The 10,930-nt window shown below is 41.0% G+C and overlaps 1 protein-coding gene across 1 annotated transcript in view; it reads right to left on the bottom strand.

Moving 5' to 3' along the window:
* Window positions 1-4,667: 4,667 nt before the first annotated feature.
* The window catches only part of LOC105553171, a 14,313-nt gene continuing 8,050 nt past the window's right edge, over window positions 4,668-10,930 (bottom strand). Inside the window, 2 exon segments of the mRNA XM_011999147.1 lie at window positions 4,668-4,809; window positions 4,811-4,990. Of these exon segments, the coding sequence (XP_011854537.1) occupies window positions 4,668-4,809; window positions 4,811-4,990 (322 nt within the window).

Raw genomic sequence — 10,930 nt, 5'->3', positions numbered from 1 at the left:
GCTGTGCTCCCAGGCTGGAGTGCAGTGGCGTGATCTCGGCTCACTGCAAGCTCCGCCTCCCGGGTTCACGCCATTCTCCCGCCTCAGCCTCCCAAGTAGCTGAGACTACAGGCGCCCGCCACCACGCCCGGCTAGTTTTTTGTATTTTTAGTAGAGACGGGGTTTCACCATGTTAGCCAGGATAGTCTCGATCTCCTGACCTCGTGATCCACCCGCCTCGGCCTCCCAAAGTGCTGGGATTACAGGCTTGAGCCACCGCGCCCGGCCAACCAATCTGGCTTTTTAAAGGCAACAACTATCGGTCACCCTCAAAAGCTCTACCTGGTGGTTCAATAGTTCAGCAGCTCTGCATTGACTGAATTCCTATTGTGTTCCCAGGCATTAAGTTTGACACTGGGGACATCAAAATGGATAACACATGGCCCTGGATCTCAAGGAACCTGCCGCCTGATGGAAAACAAAAGAGAGAGACACACTTAAATGGATGATTTCAGCATAATGAATGTGACAAGAGATACGATAAGGGAATGTATCTGGTATCACCGCTTTTCCAAGGCTTCTCCAGGGGTAAAAAATTACCCAGTGGGTATTTGAAGGAGAAAGTAAATAAAAGAAAATCTACAGAGACCTGTGCTATTTGGTAATATGTGTTATTTTATCTAATCCTTACCACAAAACTAAGAGGGGTATAATTTTATCTCTGTTTTACAAATGGGGAAAGTGAAGGCCAACAGGACCTAAGTTCCCAAGTTCCTACACTCCACAGGAGATGCAGTGTTGAAATCTAGGTTAGCCTGAGTCCAGAGACCACATTTTAGCTACTGTTCCCAAAATAAAGAAGTTGATCCTCTCTTTTGGGAAATTTTCCTTTTCTTGAGTCTTTTGACTGGAACACAAAACACCTGGAATTATGAAAACAGCTAAGAGAAAGGACTAGTTCTTTACAACACGGCGCTTTCTGTCAGTCTCAGGGAAAATGTCTCTTGTCAGCATGGAAAGAAAAGCAAGATTATAGGCAATCACTGTTTCTTTTTTCTGGGAGCTGCTTCTCCCCAAAGCTGACAGTATTGATTCTCGGGGGTTCAGTCACAGTTTCTGGCCCCCTCGAGGTCTGGCTAATCAGCCCCCCATCCTTCCTGCTAAGTCAAGGGCCCAAGGGATGGGCATGTGTCCAAGTAAGGCCAGCCCGAGCTCATCTAGGATTCGACATGTGACTGCTGGGAGAAGAGAGAAGCTCCTTTTGCCCCTCTGGGCATCAAGCCAGGAGGCCTGGAGGTGAGGCAGCGTGTTCAATCATAGAAGCAATCAACCAATCATTCAATCAATTTTCCTGAAGTCCTAAGCTGGGTTAGGTTCAGTTTCTTTTACTTGCCAATGAAACCATCCTAATACTGTGGGGAAGGTCTGAGTACAAAAAGCAAGTTTACAATGTAATTTCAATACTTACGTTCCTTATGTTTATTTCTGATTTTATATGTCATATACTTTATATATATAATATTTTCAAATATATATACAATATATTATATTAAATAGATAATATAGTCATATACAAAATATATAATATATTCATATATAAAATACATATGAGTTTACATGTAGAATACTATATATTTGTGTATTTATTATATTTATTATATTTATTATGTATTATATTTTTACCTATTTCTTATATTTGTTATTTCAATGCATAGAGTTTCAACTGGGCACGATGAATTCTGCCTGTAATCCCAGCACTTTGGGAGGCTAGGATGGGAGTATCTCTTGAGCCCAGGAGTTCAAAACCTTGGGCAACATGAGAAAGACCCTCGTCTCTACAAAAAAAAATTAAAAATTGGCCACGATGGCATGCACCTGTAATCCCAGGTACTTGAGAAAATCCTTTGAGGCCAGGAGTTTGAGGCTGCAGTGAACTATGATTGCACCACCGCACTCCAGTCTGGGCAACAGAGTAAGACCCTGTCTCAAAAAAAAAAAAAAAAAAAAGTTAAGAGTTTTCGAAGTTCTGAGAATTTCAGGCACCCCACCATTTTCAAATGAAACCACACAGACACATGATAAGGTTAAATATTTGGAATCACCATCTTTTTATGTGGCTCCCACAGCAGAGGTTGTTCATGCATTTCATAACTAAGGTCTGGTCCTCATTTTTATTTGTAAGTGACAGAGGATGCAGACAGTAACTTCTGGCTTAGTCACCAGTCCCACTCTATGAGATGTCAGCTGCACATACTTAAGAGTTGTTAAATTTATGTTTCCTCCTGAATTGCCATCTTTGTCTAACAAAACCCATGCTATGATAAGCTACTTCCATTTTTCCTTCTTCTAAAAGGTATTACTCAAAATGGATTTCCCCAGAATTTCACAGTTTTCTAGAATCTGTGACCAAAAGTGGGACTATTTTCCATCTCTATACTGGAGGCCTGGCCTGAAATGTAGGCAGGTTTAGGGGTACCTACATGGGGTGTCATCAGGGCTTTGGGGTTCCTGCCTCACTCCAGGGCCTTAACACCTGCTTCCTGAGGTCTAAGAGTCCTTCCCCATGGAACAATCTCAATTAGAGATGCCTTCAGAATGTAATTCTGCCTGGGAGAGGTGACACATGGATAAATCCACAGTAAGAAACAAATAGGTGAGAGCCGATTCTAATTCTGCAGAGAGAAAGGGTGAAGTGAGAAAAGGTGGACAGAGGCTGCCTGATCCTGGGAGAAGCAGCCCACGAATGGGGAGTGAGGAGGAGGGATTCTGAAGGAGGAGACTGAAAGTATAGGACCTGCCCCCACAGCTCAGCCTGGCCAGCCATGGGATAATCCTGCCTGGGGCTTCCACTAGCCACATGACCTCAGGCAATGCCTTAACTTCTCAGTATCCTCATCTGGAAGTGGAGACAATCATACCTACATCACAGGGTGTTGTATTCCTAAAATCCCTCAAATCTATGGAGTGCGCAACACAATGCATGAGGTTTGCTATCAGTGGACAGAAATTTAATCCCTAAGGATGTCAGGTAAATATTTGTTGAATGTTAGTGAATGGATGAATGAATAATCAGCCCTCCCTCCATTCAGTCAACCAATCAGTAACCTCTTATCTCACATCTGCTTTGAAAACCACCACATTCAACATTCATTCAAGAGATTATTTATTAAATGCATACTATGTGCCTGGAAGTCAGAACCCGCTCCGTAATTTTCCAGGTCCAGCATAAAATGAAAGAGGAGGGTCTTGTCCAAAATTTACTAAGGATTTCAAAATAGAGACAGCAGCGCATGCAGCTGGCCACACCATCAGCATTTTAGGAGCCAGGGACACAACGGTGACAAAATAAACAAGCACTCTTACCCTTGTGGAGTTTACATTCTAGCAAGAAGAGATAGACAATAAACCAAATTGTTTTGTTTATGCAAGACGTATAAACGAATATATTAAATATATATATATAGAATGTTAGAGAGTGATTAGTCCTGGGGGGGGGTGGAAATGGATGAGGAAAATGGGCGAGGGAGTGGAGTAGGGGTGTTATTTGATTTTAATGAGGATGGTCAGAAAGACTCAACTGAGAAGGGGAATCTGAGTGAGAACTGAAAGAGACAAGGGATGAGCTGAGCAGGTATCTGGGGAAAAGGCTTCCTGACAAAGGGAACAGCAAGTGCAAAGGCTCTGCCAGGAGCATGCTCGGTGTGTCCAAGGAAGAGCACGGGGCTTGGAGCAGCACCAGATGAAGTCAAAGAGGTAGAAGGTCTGAAGGACTCCATCCAAGGCTCCCGCGATTGTGCAAGTGACACACAGGGTGGCCTGACACAGAGTGAGACAGAGAGGTGGTGAGAAGTGAGGAGACTCTGGATGTCTTTGGAAGGCAGGGTCAAAGGATTTGCCGACACACTGGATATGGCGTGTGAGCAATAGAGAGGGGTCAAGAAAGCTCCAAAGTTGGGGGACTGAATAAAGCCCAAAGAAGAATAAAGCTGCCATTGCTGAGAGGAGGAGGTGGTGGGGAGGAGCAGCTTTGGGGGCATCACAGAAGCTCGGTTTGGGACACTCATCTTAGCGGTTCAAATAGAGGTACCGAGTAGACAGAGATAGGAATTTCGTTGTTGGGGATGGGGACGTTCAAGCCGGAGGTACAAATGTGGGTGTCATCAACAGCAATGCAGGACATAAAAGGTGTCAACCTAAATAATGACAGAGAGAGACAGGATCTCCACAAAAAGAGCTTATTTGGGAATTGCAGAGGATTGCAACCTGGGAAACATGTGCTGGGATGAATCATAGGCATATCTAAAGAGATTGGGGCTAAAGAAAACTTTTACAGACCAAAAAACGGAGAATTCCATATAAGCTATTTGGAAACAAAGACCATTGATTACAGGAGTTGGCGACGTCGCATTGGTAGAGGCTGCCATTGCTGGGCAAGTGTCCTTAAGCCAATGACTTACCTCGAATCTTGCGTACGTGAGGAGTTCCTGGCATAGTCCCTATCATAGGCATATGTGCAGGGATTCCTGGTGAGAAGTCCTGTTACAGGCATGCGGGTAGGCTCGCTCTTCATGGTCTCCGCCTCCATTTTGTTAGGGTTTGACGGAAGTCACTCCATTCTGATATTGATAACCCCCACAAAGGAAAGGACTCCCAGGAGCTCCAGTTCACCTGGAGAGATGAGCAGGCAGTCACAGATGAGTGCAGGCAAAGAGCTGAAAGAGGGCATCAGAAAATGGACTCCGAATGTAGGGAGTGATATGAGCCAGACATGGAGGAATGGAGCCAGACTGACTAAGAAGAAGCCACAGAAAGACCTGAGCCTGAGCAGCGACCCCAGGGCATCTCGCGGAATTTGCCTGTCCATTCTACCTGCAGAATAACTACCAAATCAACCTGTTTCTCTCCAACGCCACTCCCAGCAGCCCAGGTTCTTCTGCTGTTGCTGAGATGACCACAGGTGGGCTCCCTTCTGCTCTCACTCCCTCCTGAGGCGTCCTCGTCACAGGAGCACCTGTTCTTAGAATGTAAATCATATCTAATCACTCCCTTGTTTAAAACCCACCCTTGGCTTCCACAGGTTTTGCATTTCAGCTAAGGAAAATCACGTGAAAACTTTTCAAGGCAGTGGGGCTCCAACAGGCTGTTGAAAATCCACCGGAGGGCAACAATAAGCCTCGTTACTCCAGGCAAAAGGAATCATGGAAATCAGCATTTCTCAAGCTTCTTTTGGCCAAAACCCACAATAATAAATATGTTTTATACCCACACGCTGTAACAATCATTACCCTAACTATACAAATTCACTTTTTAAAAATGCTATTCTGTTGTACATCATTTCATTACAATTTTTTGTAATGCTGGCCACAATAAACTCCATTGATTTCACCAGCCATTAATGTGTTGCAATCTGTGTTGTGTTGGTAGTAAAAGGCAAGGAATTAGGATGACCTGTAGTGGAATCAGTGACTTAGCCAGGTGAATCAGTCTAGCTAATAACAGCTCATATTCATTTGAACAAGTCCTATGTGCCAAGCATTTTGCCATTACTTAGGTACAATATTACATTTATTCCTCAAAATAAACCCTTAGTGTTAGGCAATGTTATACTTATTTTACAGTTGAAGTCTTCTGAGGTTTAAGAAAATTAAAGTCCTTTGGACATGATCACCAGGTAAGAAGTAGAATTTGAGTTAAGCAGTCTGATTCCAGATCCTCAGCTCTGGTCCCACACCAGGGACTAGAGGGGAAAAAGATGAGACATCAGTCTGGAACCGGACATCTAAAGATCTTATATACCCATCTAAAGGGCATTGATTCTTTTTATTTTTAGTTGATATGCAATAATTGTACATGTTTGTGGGACACAGAGTGGTATTTGGATATATGTGTACAATGTATAATGATCAAATCAGGGTAATTAGCATATCCATCACCTTGAACATTTATCATTTTTTTGTGTTGTGAACAATCAAAATCCTCTCTTTTAGGCTGAGCACAGTGGCTCATGCCTATAATTCTAGCACTTTGGGAGGCCGAGGTGGGTGGATCACGAGGTCAGGATATCAAGACCATCCTGGCCAGCATGGTGAAACCCAATCTCTATTAAAATACAAAAAATTAGCCAGGCGTGGTGATGCATGCTGGTAGTCTCAGCTACTCAGGAGGCTGAGGCAGGGGAATTGCTTGAACCCGGGAGGTGGAGATTGCAGTGAGCCAAGATCATGCCACTGCACTCCAGCCTGGGCAATAAAGCGAGACACTGTCTTAAAACATGTATATAGTAATAATCGCTACAGAGCTGCAGAGGCACAAGAGGCTGAGGCACAAGAATTGCTTAAACTCAGGAGGCAGAAGTTGCAGTAAGCTGAGATCACTCCCCTTCACTCCAGCCTGGGTGACAGGGTAAGACTCTGTCTCAAAAAAAAAAAAAAAAAATTCTCTCTTCCAGCTTTTTGAACATGTACATTGAATTATTGTTAACTACATTCACCCTAAAGTGCTACAGAACACTAGAATTATCCCTCCCATCTTGCCGTAACTTGTATCCATTAGCCAATCTTTCCTTTCCTCCTCTAGAGGACTAGAATATTTATGTAAGAAATCATCCAATCACCTTTTATTATTATTATGAATATTTCAAACATAGCAAGTAACAGAATTAACTCACAGGTATCTACCACTTGATTCTATCATTTCATCATATTTGCTTTATATTGTTTCCTTTTTTAACCTATGTCATATTTAAATTAGCTTTCTGTAGACAGTTTATATTTGAGTCTTTTTTATCCAATCTGACTATCTCTTTTTTTAGCAGTATGTTTAGATCATTTACATTTAATGTAATTATTGGTATGGTTGAATTTATATCTATTATTTTATTATGTGGTTTCTGTTTGTCCTCTATGTGTTTTGGTTCTGTTTCATTGTTCCTACCTTCTTTTGAATTACTTAAAGTTTTTAGTATTTCATTTTAATGTATCTATTGGCTCTTTTGGCAATATCTCTTTGTGTATGTGTGTGTGTAGCGACTGTTCTAGATATTGCAATATGCATTCCTAGTCTTTTACAGTCTACTTCAAGTTACTATTTTACCAATTCAAAGTAAAATGTAGGAGCCTGACAAACATATACATACTTTTACCCTCCCCCTTTATGTTATAGCTGTTATGTTTATATCTATATACATTGAGAACCTCACCAACGTTACGAGTTTTGCCTTCAACAGCTGTAAATATTTAAAGAATTTAAATGGATAAAAATAGGGTATTTTATTTAGCCCAATATTTACCATTTCCATTGCTCTTCCTTCATTCCTGAGGGTATCATTTACCTTCAGCCTGTAAGTCTGTCTTTGGTATTTATTTTAGAGCAGGTTTAATATCAAAGAATTCTCTCACTTTTTCTTAATCTGAGAATGTCTTTATTTTACCATCATTCTGGAAGGATATTTTTTTCTGAATATAGCATTCTGGGTTAAAAGCTCCTTTCTTTAAGCACTTTAAAAATGTTATTCTACTGTCTTCTGGCCTCCATGGTTTTTGGTGAGAAATACTCAGTCATATGAATCATTGTTCCCCTATATATAATGTGTTACTTATTTCTGGCTGCTTTCAAGATTTTTCCATTATACCTGGTTTTCAACAGTGTGTGATGCATCTGGACATGATTTCCTTTTAGTTTATTCCATTTGAGACTTGCCGAGCTTCTTACATCTACAAATTTATGTTTTGCCCAAATGTAAGACATTTTCAGCCGTTAATTCTTCAAATATATATTTTTTCCTAATCCAATCTCCTTTCTCTTTCCTTTTGGTGCTACAAGAACAAGAATGTCAGACCTTTTGGTCTTATATCACAGGCCATTGAGAGTCTATTAATTTTTTTCAATCATTTTTTTTCTCTGTCCTTTAGACCAGATAATTTTTATAGATACATCTTCAAGTTCACTGACTCCTCTGCCATCTCCATTCGCTATTAAGCCCATTCAATGAATTTTGTTTTCAGATATTATAATTTTCACTTTCAAAAGTTGTATTGTATTTTTATAACAGTTTCTATTTCTTTGCCAAACACTTTTTTCTTTCCATCTTAAGGTGTTTACCTTTACCTCGTGGGCTTGGTTACAACAGCTAAAGTATTTGTCTGATAACTTCAGCATCTGGGCCGTCTCAGGATTAACATAATCTATTGCCTTTTCCATTGAAAAATAATCACATTTTCCTGGTTCTTTATGTGTCAAGTAAGTTTGGATTGTATCTCGTACATTTCTAATATTACTCCGTGAAATTCTAGATTCTCCTTGTAAAACTTCTAGAGAATGTTGGTTCCGTTTTGTTTAGCAGGCCGTCAACCCTGCTGTGTTGAGATCACAGGTTCTGTCTTGCCTTCTGTTTGCAGGGTTCTAGTGTCAGGTCAGTTGTGAAAACCTTTGCAGTAGTGCTTATCGGTCTGTCCTGGGTATATGCAACTTCAGGCTGAACCCAAGATTTGTGTTGGTCCATACACAGAGCTAAGGAATCCCTCTTCTCCAGCATTTCCCCTACTCCAGGAGCCCCCAGTCCCTGGGCCATGGACCGGTACAGGTCCATGGCCTGTTAGGAACCAGGCAGCACAGCAGAAGGTGAGCTGTGGGCAAGCAAGCAAAGCTTCGTCTGTATTTACAGCCACTCCCCATCGCTCGTGTTACTGCCTGATCCCCGCCACCTGTCAGATCAGCAGAGCCATCAGATTCTTATAGGGGCACAAACCCTGTTGTGAACTGCGCATGCGAGGGATCTAGGTTGTGTGCTCCTTATGAGAATCTAATGCCTGATGATCTGTCACTGTCCCCCATCACCCCCAGATGGAACCGTCTAGTTACAGGAAAACAAGCGCAGCACTCCCACTGATTCTACCTTATGGTGAGTTGCATAATTATTTCATTATATGTTACAATGTAATAACAATAGAAATAAAAGGGCACAATAAATGTAATGCACTTGAATCATCCTGAAACATCCCCCTACCCAGGTTCATGGACAAATTGTCTTCCATGAAACTGGTCCCTGGTGCCAAAAAGGTTGGGAACTGCTGCCCTGTTATCTAGTTCCCAGGGATCCATTTTCTCAGTCCTCTGGCCAGAAATACAGGGTTTTTCTCAGGATTTTAGGTCCACAACTAGGCTGCCCTCAGATCAAAGTTGGGAAATAGAAGGGGGGAAATGAGAAATTCAGTTCTGAACAGTTCATTCTTCAAGTTTTGACTCCTTTCCTCAGACTGCATGCTATGACTTTTCCAAGTCTTAAGAATTTTCTGCTTTTAAAAGTTTTAGTTATAAGCAGTGGGAGAGAGAGAGAGACTTAGAGGTTAGACCCCTTCTGGATCAGGACAGGAAGCTGATCTTTCATGTAAGGTTGTTTTAAGCACTACAGATACCATTGAGGCCCCTAATATGTCCCTCCCCCATCCCCTTTTCCTCCTTCCAACTGCAGAAAAACCTACAGCCTGAATTTAGGGTCTGTTGCTCCCATGTATTTTATGTTTTTTAAGAAGATAATATCCATGAATATGGTATAGTATCATTTTATAAGTTTTTAAGCTTTACATAAATAACTTCATGATATAAATATCTATAGCGCAATCAAAATCTGTATATTTTCTGTATCTGCTTAGAAAAAATGTATATTCTCTAACTTTTTTGGCAGGTGGAGGCTGTTGTTGTTTGAGACGAAGTCTCGCTCCGTTGCCCAGGCTGGAGTACAGTGGCACAGTCTCGGCTCACTGCAACCTCCACCTCCCAGGTTCAAGCTATTCTCATGCCTCAGCCTCCTGAGTAGCTGAGATTACAGGTGCCCACCACCACACCCAGCTAATTTTTGTATTTTTAGTAGAGCTGGAGTTTCGCCATGTTGGCTAGGCTGGTCTGGAACTCCTGACCTCAAGTGACCTGCCTGCCTTGGCCTCCCAAAGTGCTGGGATTACAGACATAAGCCACTGTACTTGGCCTATTCTCTGATTGTTGAGTGTAAAATTACACATACAATTATTGTTCAAGCTTCTTACATTGTTCATATGTTCCATAATCATAATAATTTTCTGTCTTCTTGGTTTATCAATTATTATGAGAGGTATGTTAAAACCTCTCACTACAAGTATGGATTTGTCTATTTTTCCTTCTAATTTTGTAAATTTTTGCTATATATGTTTTAAGGTGATCTTGCTAGGTACAATGGAGGTGAATGTATCTTAATGAACTGTTCCTTTTACCATATGTAGTGACTATTTTTCTCTTTAAAGTACTTTTATACATGTATAAAAACGTCCATTTTGTCTGTTATTACTATGGCTGAACTAACTTTCTTTTGATTAGTATACCCCTGGTGTGTATTTTCGAACTTTCTGCATCACTCGTGTAAACAAGAGGCATACTAGAATACTAGATTGCATGTGCGTGTGTGTGTGTGTGTGTGTGTGTGTGTTTAACCTATTGTAACAATCTCTGTCTTTTTTTTTTTGAGACGGGGTCTCACTGTGGTGCGCAGGCTGGCCTTAAGCTCCTAGACTCAAGCAGTCCTCCCACACCATCCTCCCAAGTAGCTGGGACTTCAGGCCATGAGCCACCATGCCTAGCTTCTGTCTTTTAACTGAATAATTTATTCTATTTGTGTGGATTATGATTACTCATATGTTTAGGTTTATTGCCACTGCTTTATTTTATACTTCCTACTTACTCTGTCTTTTCTTTGTTTCTTTTCTCTTTCTCTTGGATTGTTTGAGTTTTACTGATTCCCCCTTTATCCTCTAAACTATACATATACATTTTTTTAATTCCTGCTCAAGAGTAATCAGTCTTACTGATTTTTAAGATTTAAGTCTTAAATCAATTATAAAAAATGTTTAGCCACTTTCACTTTGACTGCTGCCTCTTCCCTATTATCTATCTTTCTTTTTTTTTTTTTTTTTTTTTTTTTTTT

The sequence above is a fragment of the Mandrillus leucophaeus genome, unplaced genomic scaffold (assembly GCF_000951045.1).
Source record: "Mandrillus leucophaeus isolate KB7577 unplaced genomic scaffold, Mleu.le_1.0 Scaffold582, whole genome shotgun sequence".
NCBI lineage: Eukaryota > Metazoa > Chordata > Mammalia > Primates > Cercopithecidae > Mandrillus > Mandrillus leucophaeus.
This window is presented reverse-complemented; position numbering and strand designations above follow the sequence as displayed.